This window comes from Mizuhopecten yessoensis, unplaced genomic scaffold (assembly GCF_002113885.1).
Source record: "Mizuhopecten yessoensis strain PY_sf001 unplaced genomic scaffold, ASM211388v2 scaffold4359, whole genome shotgun sequence".
Classification (NCBI taxonomy): Eukaryota; Metazoa; Mollusca; class Bivalvia; order Pectinida; family Pectinidae; genus Mizuhopecten; species Mizuhopecten yessoensis.
In genome coordinates this window covers 1,580,746-1,600,642 of record NW_018405506.1, presented here as the reverse complement: position 1 = coordinate 1,600,642, position 19,897 = coordinate 1,580,746, and the positions used below count along the sequence as shown (strand labels likewise).

At 36.4% G+C, this 19,897-nt stretch overlaps 1 protein-coding gene across 1 annotated transcript in view; it reads right to left on the bottom strand.

The window, feature by feature from the left end:
* Positions 1-12,506: 12,506 nt before the first annotated feature.
* LOC110448849 (ER degradation-enhancing alpha-mannosidase-like protein 1) overlaps positions 12,507-19,897 on the bottom strand; it is a 13,440-nt gene continuing 6,049 nt past the window's right edge. The window contains exons 6-12 of the mRNA XM_021495320.1: positions 19,633-19,724; positions 18,882-18,964; positions 18,081-18,201; positions 16,955-17,199; positions 14,996-15,092; positions 13,891-14,085; positions 12,507-13,257 (exon numbers count right to left, since the gene is read on the bottom strand). Coding sequence (XP_021350995.1) covers positions 13,168-13,257; positions 13,891-14,085; positions 14,996-15,092; positions 16,955-17,199; positions 18,081-18,201; positions 18,882-18,964; positions 19,633-19,724 — 923 coding nt within the window. The 3' untranslated portion in view covers positions 12,507-13,167. The remainder of the gene's footprint in view (positions 13,258-13,890; positions 14,086-14,995; positions 15,093-16,954; positions 17,200-18,080; positions 18,202-18,881; positions 18,965-19,632; positions 19,725-19,897) is intronic.

Below are 19,897 nucleotides of genomic sequence, written 5' to 3'. Positions count from 1 at the left end.
ACGTCATGGATGGTGCTATATCTCTACATTTAAAGAATGACCACATAACCTTTTTATTTTGTTTCTCTACTTGATAAGGCCCCTTATTCTGCTTTTCATTTTGTCCTTTTGTTCAGTGACAATCACATCTGTTGAGCCACGAATGTCTGATGAAGGTAAATGAGTACATATCGTTCCAGCCATTGAAACGTGACACATAAACATTTCACTGGTTGAGCAATATATGAACATGTACACAATCTGTATTTACCTAACCGGGGGGAAATCTTTCGAAAGAAGGGCTGTACTTTTGTCTCGAACATGTTACATAATTATGCTTATTCATTAACTTAACTAGTTTCCATATACATTGTTGCATTTAGGTAATATGAGGAGGTTGTGTACAAAATACAGCAATATCCAATTCATCTGAATCCGATTCAGTTGTATAGCAAATTTAATTATATAACTAGAGTAGTTGGGTCGTTTGGCATTAGTTTTTGCTTAATATGTGTAAAAAATAGTAGTTCGTTCCAGATATATCTATTAATAACTCACTGAATGCTCTTCTAATCCAGACATATTGTTAGTTCGATTTGCATGAAGCGTTTCGATAAACAAGCAAAAAACAAAAAAAAGGAAGCTGACATTTTTATTTAATTCTTAGTATGCATCACATGTGATTCCTTTCCAAATAAAATGACAAAGTTCCTAGATGATGACAAATAGCAATGGTACCCGTACACTTCGCAATAGTAACATACTCATTCCTGAATATTGCATGAAGATTGATTAAAAATAGAAATCAGAAATGAAGTCGCTTGTGCGATCTCAAATATTGTTTGTTATCTATAGCAACAGTGATCTATTTACTTTGCCGTAGTTCCATAAAATGCGAATGCCGTAAGGCCCGCTTTCATGTAAAGAGTGGATATAACGCCACACCAATGTTTCTGCCTTCTAAAGTCAGAACGCAGTTACTGACGTCAAACAGGTCCCTAAAAAAGGTTTGTCCAATCAGATCATGAAACTTGTTATCCAAACTCATATCCAATAGGCTTCATATTCAAACAAATTCCATGACAACATTTCCATAAAATTCCGAACTATCCTGTCTAAATGTGATATTAGATCGAATGCAAAATCCTATACTGATTTTAACCTAACAAAATCAAAACAATTTCAATTTAGACTGATGCTGCAATGCATTTTTAACCCTGGACTGGAATAATGTCTTCCATGATCATTGAATCCCATCCACGGCTCTTCAGGACTTAAATCATCCCACAGTATGCAGTTACAATTGGTCATTCCTTCGACATGACATATGTATATGATATTTTCTGTGTCTTACTTAAACATTACAGACAACATGTTTCACGACAAATATTGTATTCTATAGAATTCAGCATGCTCCGCTGATAGCTGTCCTCGTTTTACCTTTAAGCGATTTGTGGACACTTTTATTTTGCGGTAGATTGCGAAGGATTCACCATTGTCAGTAAAGGGATAATAAATTAAGCTCTTATAAAGACAATGTTTCCTCTTGGTTATCTATGCTGTACATCATTCAATGATATCCCCTTCTCGAACCAGAGTCTGGTCATCCTCCATGCTCCATTGAATCCATTTTAGCTCGTTGTCTCAGCAGCAACATCCACGACAATGGTTTGGTGACAGAAGCAGTATCTTCTACACCAGGACATGTGATCATCTATCATTGGCATGTCAGTAGATTGCTTCTGGATAATCCTTGTTTTCAAACTAAGGATACCCATGTTGGTTAAGGTTTGTTGGAGATGGTGCAAGCATATTTTACATTTCACTATGACTCTGCTTGAATTCGCATCGCAATTGTCGTGGAATATAAAATCTTAAATTATGAACCCCTCTGTCCTTTAAAACGTACCTATCTCCTTCGCTGTTACAGTAGCGTTTTCTATTCTAAGACATCACTGCGGTGCTTACAGAGGCACTGGCCCATGACATAGACAAAAGTCTGTCCGTATCCACCGTTTCCAGTGCTCTCAAGGATTCTCTTTGGATTCGTATCACATATATTTGTTTATATCATATTGAAAATCCGGGTTCAATATTTATTCAATTATAAGTTACTAATACTAATTCGAAATCAACGTAAACGCGTACTGTGATGCTAGGATAAGTAAATATTTTAGAAATGTTTCACACTTAATAGGATGGCGTTAACTTGTCAACATGGTCAAGCTCTATTGTTTTTACTAACAAAGGTTATCTACATGTAGTATTCACGTGTAATGCAGCCAACGAAAGTGCTTGTCGTGATAACTTGTAATGAGTTACAATATTCTTCTTAACTATTAAACAAATGTATGTGTGTCATAAAAACGATACTGAAGTACGATGCTTACGTTGATAGTTATACACTAGTTAAATGGTGACTCTATTGTTGACAACTGCCTACGACAAGTCACGTCCTTTTGCTGTTTTACCTTGCATTTCCCCGCAGGCTATACAATGTATAACACTTGGCTGTGTGTAATTACACAGAACATGACGTAGAGTGACTATGTTAATCACCAACACTCTATAAATATAGCCTAAAGGGATCCCCATACAGTTTGTATGTAAAATCAACGACGTTATATATAGCCTTGGGGTCCCCGTGACATTTTGGTTTTAAGTTAAGACGACATGACATGTTATTGAAAGTTAAAACTTAAACTTGGTTCTCACGTAAACACAAGTGATCGACAGGGTGACACATTGTAAGCTATTAGCTAACTTAGTCTAAAGGACAAACAAAACGTATGTAGTGATCGATGCATTATCCATCGTTCATCTAATAACAATTTCTTCAAACGACCTCTTCCAATGAGCTGCTGATTGAAACTTCATAAAACTTAACTGGAAATATCCTTTGGTGGTGGAAATTTAATTTACATCATACAAATAAAGAGATTGACCATCCAGTGGTTATTTCTCCTGAAACTCTCTGACGGATTTCAATCATGTTTGATCGGAAGTATACGCAGATTGTGATGGATAAAAAATGTAAAGAAGTGTTTGCGTAGGAGGAGGGGTGCTGACCCTCCGGGGGCTGAGAAAAGGAAACTAAAATCAGATATTTAGCCATGCCATTGATTAAAGTGACGTATCATTTAGATCTATATGATAAGTGTTTACAATATATGGTTGGAAGTATAATCAGGTAGTGATTATTAAATGTGCAAACGGTGGGGCTGAACGCATGGGGACTGTTGCAGAGGCTTAAAAGGATGATAACACGGTAATGGTGGAGATGCCAATAGCATAACCATATACCTGCTTGCTTGGCATGAAAAGATGAAGAAAAGCACGCTACAAATATTGCCTCCAGGGTCCGGCCCAATTCTTCAGGACTTAGTCATTTGATCCTATATTTATCATGGTAACGTTTAAGACACTTCCATATAGCCACATCTACCATTGCTTGGCAAATGAGCTACCATGATTGCCCCCGGATCCAGTTTACACTTGGGAAATTAGTCCTTGAGCCGGAATTTGGAAGAGGAATAGCTGCCCACAAAATAGCCATATTTACTCACTTGGCTTGGAGAAAACAGGATGAGCATTTTAATTTGGCCCTGCCCCCGGGGACTTAGTCCAATAGTCAAAATATGTTAACAATTGAGTTCCTCATCTTATACCTAGAGCCACATTTATAAGTTACTGATTTCAGTAAATTTGGTGAATCCTTGGTCCGTATGACCTGGCAATAGGTTGTGTAAAGGGAGAGTGTAGCCTACTTGGCAGCTAGGCCCAACAGGAGTAGGGTATACTAAGCGTTTGGACCAACTCCTCCTAACAGTCTTATCATATTTCAACCTTGTTTGCTATAAAACATCATTGGTACCAGAGTTCAAGTGTTATACAAAGCAAGGGGGTTGTCTTCGTTGAATAAAGATAAAATCAATTTTGTTCACTTGGTTTCGGTGATCGGTTGAAACCCTTTCGAAAGAGTATGACTGCACTCCATGGCAGCCGATCTTTTGGCAATCAGCTTTAGATATTCAACTTAAAGATGACACAGGGCTTTCCATACCGGATCCGTACTTTTGTTGATATACCTTATCTCTGAGGCTGGAGTACGACGTATTCATTACAAGTATCAACAAGGCATCACAAGTAATACACATCTCCTCGTATTCACACATTGTGACATATATAAGAGGAAATGAAGTCACTAGAGCGATTCCATAGTGTTTTAAAAAGCTAGTAAAAGTGACCTTGACCTTTAACGCAGTAACCTGAAACGCGAACTTTTTCAAGGCACTCCCATACCAAACACGTGTATTAAGTTTCATGAAATCCTGGTGAGGAATGAAGTCGATAGAGAGATGACAACGTTTTTGGTTAAAATACTATAAGTGACCTTGACCTTGAACATAGAAACTGGAAACGCAAAATTGTCCAAGGCATTGCCGTACCAAACACTTGCATGAAGTTTCATGAAATTCCGTTCAGTAATGAAGTTACAAAGTGGGTTTTTTTTCTAAAAATAGTAACAGTGACCTTGACGTGGAAAATCGAAACCCGAAACGCGAACTTGTTCAATTATCATACCAAATATTTGTATCAAGTTTCATGAAATTTCGTTGAGGAATGAAGTCGGTAGAGCGATGACAAGGTTTTTTTTCTGAAAATAGTAACAGTGACCTTGACCTTCAACGTACAAACCAGAACTTGTTCAAGGTATTGTCATACTACACACTTTCGTTGAGGATTGTAGTTGCTAGAGCGATGACAAAGAGTGTAACATACGTACGTACATACGGGCGGAATCCTATATACCCTCGAACTTTCGTTGCGAGGGGATAATAACTCCCGATATATTATCTAATAGATATGCTCTCATAATGGTCGTGTGTATGTTGTTAATCTATGGGTTACTGATGACCTCTGGTACTGGCGGGCTGCTGAAGTGAAGTTGAAAAAGTCTTCTCAATTGTCAAGCCAGATTTCAGATGTTCGAAATTATAACATGATGATTTATAGCTCCTACAAATGGTGACAATATGTATGCAAGAGGTCAGGATAGATGGTAATACATCGACCCGTTGTAATTCACTATTGAGCGTGTGATGGCTTACCCGGTTTGTGAATCCTTAGTGTGCAATATAATCTTGAAAAGTTTTTGTGTAGAAGTATTTGTTTTGTCGATCAGTAATGAGACAGCTTTCTCCGATCGTGGTCTAAACATTTCATATTTCTGTTTAATGCGTGAGGTAGGGTCTTTTCTAGGATCTTCGTACAGTACTTTTGTAACCCTACCCATTTCTGCTGGCAAAATACGACCGAGCTATCGTTTTTTGTGCTCCCGAAATCTTTGCTTTTCTTTTTCGCCAGCTTTAATGTTGATGGTTAAGCACTTTTTTACAATTCCTATTCCTATGACCTCCGACCGTGGCGACTCAAAATAAAAGACTCTTAATACTCAGATTCAAGGAAAAGGACTCGTTCAGTTGTTACAATGAAATCCTCTGTTGACATTTCCTTAAGCGATAATTGAGCTACTTTCCCCAACACACAGTTTATATTAACGGAGATTATGACCCACTTTTTAACTCGGGTGCCTGATAGATTATTCTGAATTTCTTAATGTTTTTGATTTTCCAGTTTATGCATTTATTTGCTCTCAGTTGACTTTGTTTTGATTGGCAAGTGCAATCTAACAGTTATATTGAAATATTCAATCCTTTGAAAACTAGCAGAAAAAAATACAATTTCAACAATAACTAACAATCAAATCACCAGACGACTGCAGAAGTGAAATTTATTGTTTGTTTAAATAAAACACCTTCTCTGAACTTTCACAAATAAAATTTATCAAGCAGCAATGTGTTTTATTCTTTCCTGCAGAGAAAATAGCGCCAGAAATCAGAAACAAAACACCTTTTCTCTTCAGCATAAACCATTCTATACATAGTATACTCCATAACAAGAGGGCATGAGGACCTGTATCGGTCCCCTGGATATTCAAACAATCATTACAAAATATTCTCATTGAAAGAAATACGTTCTTCGCAGCAATTTGGAAGATCCATGGATCGATAGTATTTGATTTGTTCAGCCCCTTATAATGGAGCTTACATCTTAAAACCCTGTCCAGAAGTAACAGCAGTGTCTTCATTTGGAATTTGATAAAGACCTTTCAAGGAAAACTTCTGTGAAATTGCCAGTATGGAAGTTGACATCTGTGACATTGACAGTAAGGGAGTTGACATCTGTGGCATTGCCAGTATGGGAGTTGGAATATGTGACATTGTGAGTAAGGGAGTTGACATCTGTGATATTGACAGTATGTTAGTTGACATCTGTGACATTGTGAGTAAGGGAGTTGACATCTGTGATATTGACAGTATGGGAGTTGACATCTTTGACACTGACAGTATGGGAGTTGACATCTGTGACATTGACAGTAAGGGAGGTGACATCTGTGACAATGACAGTGTGGGAGATGACATCTATGACATTGACAGTAAGGGAGTTGACATCTGTGACAATGACAGTGTGGGAGATGACATCTATGTCATTGACAGTAAGGGAGTTGACATTTGTGACATTGATAGTATGGGAGTTGACATCTGTGATATTGACAGTAAGGGAGTTAACATCTGACATTGACAGTAAGGGAGTTGACATCTGTGACAATGACAGTGTGGGAGATGACATCTATGACATTGACAGTAAGGGAGTTGACATCTGTTACATTGACAGTATGTGATTTGACATCTGTGACATTGACAGGAAGGGAGTTGACATCTGTGACACTGACAGTAAGGGAGTTGACATCTGTCACATTGATAGTATGGGAGTTGACATCTGTGACAGTGACAGTAAGGGAGTTGACATCTGTGACATTGACAGTATGGGAGTTGACATATATGACATTGACAGTATGGGAGTTGACATCTGTGACACTGAAAGTGTGGGAGATGACATATATGACATTGACAGTAAGGGAGTTGCCATCTGTGACACTGACAGTAAGGGAGTTGACATCTGGGACATTGATAGTATGGGAGTTGACATCTGTGACAATGACAGTGTGGGAGTTGACATCTATGACATTGACAGTAAGGGAGTTGACATTTGTGAGATTGATAGTATGGGAGTTGACATCTGTGACATTGACATTAAGGGAGTTGACATCTGTGACATTGATAGTAAGGGAGTTGACATCTGTGATATTGACAGTATGGGGGTTGACATCTTTGACACTGACAGTATGGGAGTTGACATCTGTGATATTGACAGTAAGGGAGTTAACATCTGACATTGACAGTAAGGGAGTTGACATCTGTGACAATGACAGTGTGGGAGTTGACATCTATGACATTGACAGTAAGGGAGTTGACATCTGTTACATTGACAGTATGTGATTTGACATCTGTGACATTGACAGGAAGGGAGTTGACATCTGTGACATTGATAGTAAGGGAGTTGACATCTGTGATATTGACAGTAAGGGAGTTGACATCTGACATTGACAGTAAGGGAGTTGACATCTGTTACATTGACAGTATGTGATTTGACATCTGTGACATTGACAGGAAGGGAGTTGACATCTGTGACACTGACAGTAAGGGAGTTGACATCTGTCACATTGATAGTATGGGAGTTGACATCTGTGACATTGACAGCAAGGGAGTTGACATCTGTGACATTGACAGTAAAGGAGTTGACATCTGTGACATTGACAGGAAGGGAGTTGACATCTGTGACATTGATAGTAAGGGAGTTGACATCTGTGATATTGACAGTATGTTAGTTGACATCTGTGACATTGTGAGTAAGGGAGTTGTCATCTGTGATATTGACAGTATGGGAGTTGACATCTTTGACAGGGACAGTATGGGAGTTGACATCTGTGACATTGATAGTATGGGATTTGACATCTGTGACACTGACAGTGTGGGAGATGTCATCTGTGACACTGACAGTAAGGGAGTTGACATCTGTGGCATTGATAGTATGGGAGTTGACATCTGTGACACTGACAGTGTGGGAGATGACATATATGACATTGACAGTAAGGGAGTTGACATCTGTGACACTGACAGTAAGGGAGTTGCCATCTGTGACATTGACAGAATGGGAGTTGACATCCGTGACATTGACAGTATGGGAGATGACATCTGTGACACTGACAGTGTGGGAGATGACATCTATGACATTGACAGTATGGGAGATGACATCTATGACATTGACAGTATGGGAGATGACATTTATGACATTGACAGTAAGGGAGTAGACATCTGTGTCACTGACAGTAAGGGAGTTGACATCTGTGACATTGATAGTATGGGAGTTGACACCTGTGACACTGACAGTGTGGGAGATCACATCTGTGAAACTGAAAGTGTGGGAGATGACATCTGTGACACTGATAGTAAGGGAGTTGACATCTGTGACACTGACAGTAAGGGAGTTGACATCTGTGACATTGACAGTATGATAGTTAACATCTGTGACATTGACAGTATGGGAGTTGACATCTGTGACATTGACAGTATGGTAGCTGAAATATATAACATTGCCAGTAAGGGAGTTGACATCTGTGACATTGACAGTATGGGAGTTGACATATATGCATCGACAGTAAGGGAGTTGACATCTGTGACACTGACAGTAAGGGAGTTGACATCTGTGAGACTGGCAGTATGGGAGTTGACATCTGGGACACTGACAGTAATGGAGTTGACATCCGTGACATTTACAGTAAAGGAGTTGATATCTGTGACATTGACAGTAAAGGAGTTGACATATATGCATCGACAGGATGGGAGTTGACCTTTATGACATTGGCAGTATGGGAGTTGACTTATGACATTGACAGGTATGGGAGTTGACATCTGTGACACTGACAGAAAGGGAGTTGACATCTGTGACATTGATACTATGGCAGTTGACATATGTGACATTGATAGTATGGGAGTTGACATCTGTAACACTGACAGTGTGGGAGATGACATCTGTGACACTGACAGTAAGGGAGTTAACATCTGTGACATTGACAGTATGGGAGTTGACATCTGTGACACTGACAGTAATGGAGTTGACATCTGTGACATTTACAGTAAAGGAGTTGATATCTGTGACATTGACAGTAAAGGAGTTGACATATATGCATCGACAGTATGGGAGTTGACCTTTATGACATTGACAGTATGGGAGTTGACTTATGACATTGACAGTATGGGAGTTGACATATATGACATTGACAGTATGGGAGTTGACATCTGTGACATTGACAGTATGGGAGTTGACATCTGTGACATTGACAGTATGGGAGTTGACATATATAACATTGACAGTATGGGAGTTGACAGCTGTGACATTGCCAGTATGGGAGTTGACAGGGGTTTATTTAATCTGTTATATTTCACCACGGGGTTTATTAAATCTGTTATATTACATCACAGGCTTTATCAAATCTGTTATATTTTACCACAGGGTTTCATTAAATCTGTTATATTTCACCACAGGGTTTATTTAAACTGTTATATTCGACAACAGGGTTTATTAAATCTGTTATATTACACCACAGGGTTTATTTAAACTGTTATATTTCATCACAGGGTTTATTAAATCTGTTATATCTCACCACAGGGTTTATTAAATCTGTTATATTTCACCACAGGGTTTATTAAATCTGTTATATTTCACCACAGGGTTTATTTAATCTGTTATATTCCACAACAGGGTTTATTAAATCTATTATATTTCACCACAGGGTTTATTAAATCTGTTATATTTCACCACAGGGTTTATTAAATCTGTTATATTTCACCACAGGGTTTATTAAATCTGTTATATTACACCACAGGTTTATTTAATCTGTTATAATTTACCACAGGGTTTATTTAAACTGTTATATTTCACCACAGTTTTTTTTTTAAAATATGCATACAGACATTGTTGATTGTCACAGGTTTTATTATGAAATGCATACACATGTTCTTTGAAACACTACCAAGTGGATTGCAAGACAGAAATTTCAGTGTCAGAATAAAAATACAAAAAATTTAGTTTTAAGCAGGAATTTGCAATACATGTTATATGGAATGAATTTGGCTTTGGTTGTCCCAGCACAATATCTAAGGGAAATCTCTGTTTTAGTAAATCAAAACTCTCAGTTTAAAGTAGGTAAGTATCAAGAAAATAATTTGATTAAGATAAAACATTATATATGGAAATCTGTGACCTTAATTGGAATTAAGATACAGATAATGATTAGTATAACAATTCAATTTCTGTTACTCAATATGAGTAAAATACCATTGAAAACATATTTTTGTTTCCCATGTAGATAGGAAGACAGTTAACATGAGTGATATGACTACTATATAATAATAGTGCTATATTTGTACAGTACCTAGGACAGCTGAGAAGAAATGACATTGGTGAAAAAAATAAGGCTGTTACTGTTTGTAACCCGTTTACCAATTATAAACTGGATTGTCGTCTGATAACTGTATATAATAATATGGGAAACACCATCACATCCTAAATTGTAAGATGGTACTTTTTCATGGTATGTTATAAAAATTCAAATTCTTTATGATCCTTATTTCACATTTGAAAAAAACAATCATACCTCAATTTACACCTGTTACAGTGAATAAAAATGAATGACATCTTCTGAAGCTCAACCAATGAACAATACAGCCATGACACACATAGGCAGCACTAGTAATGGGTAAGAAATATTTCTGTCTGGTTACATTTACAACCAGTGTATACATATTGTATTCTTTGAGACAGAAGTTTTTTTTATCACATAATGTACCGTGTTATCCAGTGAATATACCCACGTCATATTTTTGTGTGTTTTAACCCATGTAATATGACCTATCAGTCCTGTGATTGGTTGAAAGTTTCAATTGTTTAAAATGTGATGTCACGCCTCGGACAAGTACATGACGTCATAGACCTATGCACTGGAGTCAAAATGGCGGCTTTTTACATTTCAAGGTTGCATGAAAATTGTCGTTTTACACGAATAAATGCCACAAATCGTATGTGTTAAAAATGATCTTACACTCGTTTTCATTTCATATATGAAATTTATGAAACTTGTCACGAATTTTTCATTCTAGCTCACAAGAGGATGCTAAATTGAAAAAAATCTTAAAACTCATTTCATAAATCTCATATGAAATGGAAAGTCATGCAAGATCCTATATATGTTGTCCTTTTGTTGGCATTCTTACAATAAGCTTATTAAATGAGTGTTACTTTTAACTTCAGGTCAAATAAGAAAATTTGGTATATTTTCAATGAATATCACTGACATATCATAATCAGCCTGTAACACTCTCAAATATCAAAGCATTGCATGTACATCGCACATTCATTCTCGAGGAAGCACAAATTGAATCAAAAAAATATAAAAACTTACATGAAAGGCTTACATGAACAAAAAGAAAAGTTTCTTCAGTCCACAATACTGACGATGTGTTCCTGCTTTTGGTATAAAATCTAAAAGCATTACTGACATTGCGGAAATGCATTTAAAACCAATCACACAGCATTACCTACAGGATGACACTGAAATAATCACATTATACCTTTCCATATGCTTCAAATTCCCGTACCAAACTATCTGGATTTCTATTGATAGACATATATATATATAGGACAGGTCTACAATCAAATCCAGGGATTCTCAGAATTTACCTTGCCCTGGCATGAACAGTCAAAATATATATCCAGACCACAACTATATCTTTGACCTTTTCTCATAGACAAATGAGCTGCATAGTTTAAAAGGTGATAGGAATTAGGACTTAATGTGATAGAATTGATTTTTTTTTAACATTCTTGCCCTATTCCTAAATTACATAACTTTTTGATATATGAAAATAACACATAATGCATTTCTTTCAAATGATGTAAATATTACCAAAACCCTCAAGAACTCATATTTTTGACTTATTTGACAACATGACACAAACCTCTATTTACAAACGTTACTCAAGATGTTTTCATATAAAGAACACTTTGTATGATATTTGATAAATATTAGTTAACAAATACAACATGTGTTATCATTTAGGCTTTATTTGTATGGAAACCAGGTATCAGACTTTTGGAAGGTGGGGTGGCACAGTGGATAATGAATTCACCTTTCACCAAGACAGCCTGAGTTTGATTCCCCGATCGTTCTTTCTCCCATAATAACACCACCCATCTCCACCATGTGCTCACATCCGGCCAGCAAGAGTGATACATATAAGTTTAAAAAACATGTTTTATAACTGTTGTAAAATAAATAAATTGTATACAGATTTTAGATCCAAAACGCAAAGCTGTACAACAAATTATAGAATATGTGCAATACGGTGACAGTAAACATCCCTGAATGAAGGCTTCCACGATGCCTATAGTGTAAGCCATCAGATACTTGAGATACATTACCTACTTTCTATAAGATGATTGATCCCTACTATGTAACTTTGTGATTTTATGCCATGTTACTGTATACTTTTTGAAATGTATCAATGCAATTCTCGTCAAATATTTCATGAGTATTTCCATTTATCTTTATGTCATACATCTTGATGACTACAAGGCAATATAATATTCACCATGACAACAAGGAAACACAAGCAGCATCGTGACAACAAAGTATAGCACAATGGTTATCATGACAACAAAGTATAACACAATGGTTATCATGACAACAAAGAAGCACAATCATCACCATGACAACAAATATGGTACAACCATCACCATGACAACAAATATGGTACAACCATCACCATGATAACAAAGTATTACAATGGTAATCATGACAACAAAGTATAGCACAATGGTTATCATGACAACAAAGAAGCACAATCATCACCATGACAACAAAGTATGGTACAACCATCACCATGATAACAAAGTATAGTACAATGGTAATCATGACAACAAAGTATAGTACAATGGTTATCATGACAACAAGGTATAGCACAATGGTTATCATTACAACAATGAAGTACAATCATCACCATGACAACAAAGTATGGTACAACCATCACCATGACAACAAAGTATAGTACAATGGTTATCATGACAATAAGGTAGTACAACAAAGTAATGACAACAAGGCACATGTAATACAATCATCACCATGACAACAAGGTTGTTTAAGCATCATTGGAGAGTTATTTGTAGTCAGTATAGTCCGACAGAGTCCTGAATCTGCTCAAAGTATGGCCTGCCTAAGGGCATGAAGTATCGACGCTCTGTCGGAATGTTATCACACTGCAATGGAAACATGGCCATTTACCATCAAGTGAAATGGAAAGACATCCTTGTATTACCTTATACAGCTGAAAAATACTCATTTGTCAGCTACAAGTTATACAGTAGCAACACACCAATCTAGTATCTACAGTATATGTAGCACAGTGACATACCCCTGTATCTTCTAATACAGTGGGGGAAACATTAACACCTAGTGTAGTGTTTTCAAATCAAGATCTCTCAAACATAAAATTAATCATGATCTACATAGCAGGCTTAACCCAAAACACAGAACATTGAGCTTTGTTGCTAAACATGTGACTAACTAAGCTTTTAACATTTATCTAAATCACTGGATAGCTTGTAATAGAATTGTCTAAAATGTTAATATCAAGGACTGAATTAAGGCAGATTTAAATTAAATAACACTTTTCAAGAACTTCAAGATACTTTAATTACCCGACATACACAAATCAAAACGAATAATAAAACCAGTCATAAATAAACTTTTCAAATGTGACACAGTTCAGTTTTACTTGACTTTTAGAACGATTATACTAAACATTATACTAAACATTATACTAAACACTACACTAAACATTATACTAAACATTACACTAAACATTATACTAAACATTAGGACATACGTACGTTGGAATAAGTTGCATTGTGCCTTGCATTGACAACTGAAGCAACTTTCCGCTTTTTCTTTTTGGCATATGTATCGAATTCGTCCTTTTGCCAAGGTTTTAGACGTAATTTTCTGTCAACAGGAAACAAGTGGCCTTCTGTGCTGAACAGGTACTTTGACTGCTCCCTGTTAACGTGGTTGTCTTTGTCAAACAACTGTAAGTAAAAAATATTAACAATAACGAGTTTCACAATAACTGTACACGTGGAATCATTTGTGGAACCCTTGGCTAGTTCCTTCATCTCATATGATTTCTTTTTATTCAAAGTATAATATCTGAGCACGACCCTGAGGTTATCAAACAGAAGATTTAACTAGATGTGATCACCAGTTAACCGGAATGATATCGGTCCAACTGTTCACTCTATCAAGAAGAATCTTTCTGCTTCGGAATACAATTCAACATGTGTATCAGAGGCAAGTAGTCTAGTGGTAGGACGCCGAGCTCATGACGAAAGGGTTGCAGGTTCGAGTCGTGTCACGGCACCGTGTTGTATCTTTGAGCAAGATACTTTACTCCGCTTCTTCCAGTCTACTCAGCTGTAAATGAGTATGTGGTTGGGCAGAGCTAGAATTGTTGAATGCTAGCTATGAGCGCCGAAATGGCAGCACTGGCTGTATTCTCCCCCAGGGAGTTGAGAAATATATTGGCTGGTTGCAAAGGCCCTATAACCACGGATAATAATTTGTGAACCGCTTTGAGACGACCTACGAACTAGGTTGTGATAAAGCGGTATATATAAGAAACTCAAATTATTATTATTATCATCAATTCCATTCATCTATACAATGAACTATTAATTGCGTAAGATCTCCTTAGATTACATTCCTTGAGGCAAAGAGAGTAAAATTCCGGCTAGGTCTTATATATATGCTGACTTCTAAATACAGGTGTCAAGTGACTTGCCAATTTTCATTTCAGTAATTGATTCATTTGATTCCAAGTGGTCAGAAATTATCATTTCACAATGAGAGTTACATTTAAGTAATGCAAAATAGAAAATTTGGAATGTTTCAATAATCTAGCAGAATTCCACCCTTCAGACAATGTCAGACAATACTTACCAGATACAGATATTTACAAGTCTCGCTGAGGAAAAAGCTCTCCATGCGGTCCTCAAGAGATTTAGTATTCACATCATGAACAGTGCCATACCCACACCTGTGAACATGCATAAAAGATGAAATTATCTTCCAAACCTGTGAAACACTTTGAGTGTTTCTCCCAAAAAGCCATTGCAGAGGCCCATGGGCTTAACCACAGGTCACCATAACTGTTGGCGGTTTCTCAGCAGAGAGAGGCTTTTGAAGATTAAACCGACCTATTTTGCTATATTCTGAGCCCTGCAGGACCTACCCCATCCCCATATTCCAGAGGATTACTCCCTTGATTTATACAATATTGTCTCTTTCCTACTGATGTTAAGGTAGCAGTGTTCAGTAGAAATGGCCCGACTCTGATAAACAAGGCACTAGTCGAGGAAATGTAAACACAGCGGATTTACCCTACACAACACATGCATACATGTATATATATTTGTAAACTGCATAACGTTTACAATACATATAAAGTACTGAGAAGTGTATAAACCTATTTTTTCTATGTATGTCACTTGTGTGAAACCCAAAATTTGACCCCCGCAACTAGTATTTTTTATCTTAAGTTCTGTCTAAAATTAATGATTACCTATACCTGGTTGCAGAATTATCTGGGTCCCAGTAAAGTTGTAAAACTTGATTTTTTTGCAATTTTGCGTCGTGTGCTGTTGTCAAAATTTTACCTCCTGTAAAGCTAGCTTTTCATGTGTAGGCACCCTTTCGGATTATGGCCAAAATTTTATTCTCGAACCAAAACAATCTTCTTTTTTTTTTATAAATGTGAAGCTCACATAGCCCACTTCATCATGCTTATACCAATTTTAGTACAGTTGTATTTTTATATTTTTTGTACACATCATTATACAGGGGTTAGCCATTTAACAAAAATACCACCCATGGCCACAACCCTCTACTGTATACTGCTACCTAAATTTAGTAAAACTTCATCTAGGTTTTCAATAAAAAATGGGTTTATGAAGGCTGAAAACCTTTAATTTACCCTTATTTGGTCTGGCTTTCAATCCTAAGGAAGACTACATCCTTTTTTATACAATGTTTGATCCCCTGGTATCATGGATACAGTACATTAAATGTTGTTGAAATCCAAGCAGATGTGACAGAGGATAAGGTTGATGGATAAAGTGCAAAAATTGGCCATACGGTAAATCTCTGGTCAGATCGAACAAATTAAACAAAATATTGTCAATCCTGTTTGAATTACTCAAAATCATAGCCGCTAAAATAAAGAGTAGTTCGAACTATCCCAGTCAACATTGGCAAACAAAAATCATGGCAAACAGTCAAATCGTTGTTACGGAACAATGACGGCCTATTGCGATATATATTTGCAAATCTAGAGATGAATAATTGTATATATATCTTTCTTATATTTACTTGCATATTAATAATCTGTTATTAAGTTCAATCGCAAAGCAGAGACAAGTATGTAGGTCGCAAAGCGGTAGATGTTTTCTCAGGTTTGACGGAAGTTCAATTGTAATGTATCAGAATGTGGAGGGTGGATTTAAACTGCAATTACGGATTAATAGTTCGATCGACCACCTGGTCAAATCTTTTTGTTTTGGTACACGTAGAGGTAATATATCAATTAAGTAATAAATCAGGGATCAGTGGCCAGGTCCCGATTATATAATCAAATTGTACTCACAGTAATATCATGACAATACACATATCTGTCAGCGATGTGACCTAACATTCCGCGCTCCGTGTACTGTAAGGATATTATAAATGGTCAGGGAGGAAATTATCACTAGTAAAACATAAAATTATTATTGTTATTATTCAAAAAGTGTGTTTGAACTATCTGCCTATTCGAAGTGACCGGAGGTTTACCGTAGGTCATTTTGATCCTGCAAGTGAGATGACTTTATTATTTGGTCAATTAGGTAAGGTCTGGACACTCACTTGGCCTTGGCATGCTCGTCTATACTGTTGAAGATGTCACGGCCCACATGGAGGTAGAAAGGGTTCTTGGTGGCCTGGTACAATAGGTAGGTGGACTCCACCAGTTCTGGTCGCAGTGGGTAAAACAGCACATCAGGAGCTTTTAAGTGCCAGTTATATCGCTCAGGTAAAAACCCATACTTTTGCCAAATGGAATAGAAAAGTGCATGTGAACAGATGGCCTCCTCTATATCTCCCTTCAGTACCTGTAATAGATAAAGGTACATGTATAAACATGAACTAAGACTCTCTATATTCTCTTAAGGTTGTTTATGGAGGATTTCTTGATTACTTTGGATTAGATGGCTTATAATGAACCATTTAAAAAACATTACCTACCTGTACATGTGTTATAATGTACCTGTAGACCAGCCTTTACCTACCTGTACATGTGTTATAATGTACCTGTAGACGAGCCATTAACTACCTGTACATATGTTATAATGTACCTGTAGACCAGCCACTACCTACCTGTACACATGTTATAATGTACCTGTAGACCAGTCTTTACCTACCTGTACATATGTTATAATGTACCTGTAGACCAGTAATTACCTACCTGTACATGTGTTATCATGTACCTGAAGACCAGTAATTACCTACCTGTACATATGTTATAATGTACCTGTAGACCAGCCATTACCTACCTGTACATATGTTATAATGTACCTGTAGACCAGCCTTTACCTTCCTGTACATATGTTATAATGTACCTGTAGACCAGCCATTACCTACCTGTACATATGTTATAATGTACCTGTAGACCAGCCTTTACCTTCCTGTACATATGTTATAATGTACCTGTAGACCAGCCATTAACTACCTGTACATGTGTTATAATGTACCTGTAGACCAGCCTTTACCTACCTGTACATGTGTTATAATGTACCTGTAGACCAGCCATTACCTACCTGTACATGTGTTATAATGTACCTGTAGACCAGCCTTTACCTACCTGTACATATGTTATAATGTACCTGTAGACCAGCCATTAACTACCTGTACATATGTTATAATGTACCTGTAGACCAGCCACTACCTACCTGTACATGTGTTATAATGTACCTGTAGACCAGCCATTACCTACCTGTACACCTGCCCAAGCAGCCTGAAGGGAGTCTATCCAGTTGTTGAAGGTTATGCCTGTTTTCATGTTTACATTCACATAGATAGGAGGATAGCCATTTCCATAATTGCATCTTTGTCTCCTGGAGAAAAACACAAAATTACTGTACCTATTTAAAATACCTAAGCAAGAAAGAAATATATATATACAGACAGCATAAGGTGATCCAAAGATTATTGACATTTCAATTTCATGGACATTAACTTTAATGTTATAGTGATTATTTAATCCCTTTTCATTATATTTTGTAATTTTTGTATGGAAAGTTATATGTGTTAGTCTAGCATTGGTAGATAAGAGGTCGTTTTGTTAATTTATGATACATAAGTTTAGTTAACATAACTGCATACTTGGTAACATTTATTGCACACATTTTATCACAGCAAATGATAGCAGAAAATGGTAGATCTGCATTTAGTAGTTCACTAAAAATGCCACTTAAGCTGGGTGCCAAAGATTATGTTACATACTAAATTCCACACTTCCTTATATTTCACTGTGAAAAATATTGATATTGTGCCATACTTATGAATATATGTATAATTTTTCTTAACATATATATGGTATTCAATGGCAAACCATTGAACAGAATGTATATCAAATTCAGCGCAGTGATAAGAGGGATTCTTTTTATAGCCTTATGACCCGGATTAAACATTCTGGCTCCAAAAAAATAAAGATAGCAACGAAGGAAAGCAGTAATTCCTGGATAAATATAATATATTTAGCTAATGATAAAATCGTTATCCTTTAGAGACTTACCCTCTCCTCATGTGAAATTTTATAGTTTCATAAGACTCATTAAACATTTTCAGGTCCTCATCCTCACCGAACATTATAAACGTCTGAAGAAAGAGAACATACTGTTCTTAGAAAAAAAATCATCATTCAATCTGCCTTCTATTTTATATTTCTCTTAGATTTTTTTTTCTCGATGAGTATTCAAAATAACACAGGTGTACTGTATACCGGAAAATTAAGTTTCCCATATTTTAAATTCTGCCCTCCACAATGAGAGTGAATTCACCATTAAGACACATCACAGCACATTTAGTAGTTCCATAAAATAAGATGCACTTGACAAATATTTATGTACTAAATCAGCTGTAAATTGCAAGTACTTTCGCTGGACGAAAGTTTACCAACATTTAGGCAGTATGTGCTTTGTCTGGATCTTGTAACTATTTGTCTAACCAAATATATTGAGACATAACCATAGCATATGTATTGATAAATCACCAATTTTGTTCTGCCAATATAAACCACATTGTGAAGTGAAAACTTTATTTAAAGTAAAACATAACAGAAAGAACTATTCACCTAAAATTAAAAAATAAATACACACTGTGTCACAGGCTACAAAGTCTTTTTATATATTACATGTATTTAAATGTCAAATGCATCCTGACTTGGAAGAATTAAATTAAACAAATATATTAATCCATGTTATAGGTGCCAAGTATCAATGACCATGATAAACAATCAATTATTTTATTTCACTCGAATAATGTACCTTCAGTAAATATTCAAAGAAGGAGTCTAGTCCAGCACCCAGGCCACTCATCTCACCCACCCATTCTCCTGTCTGTACATTGATAACATGACCTACAATCAAGGGCAAGCATTGAGTTAAACAAACAATCGGTATTAATTAATCAATTTATGCCTCAAATATTATTATTAAGTACTATTAATGGGGTTGAATTTTTAAAGTTTTTATCATATGAAATATTTAAAGATTTTTTTTTGTGTGTTTGTGTTAGGCGTGTGTGTGTGTG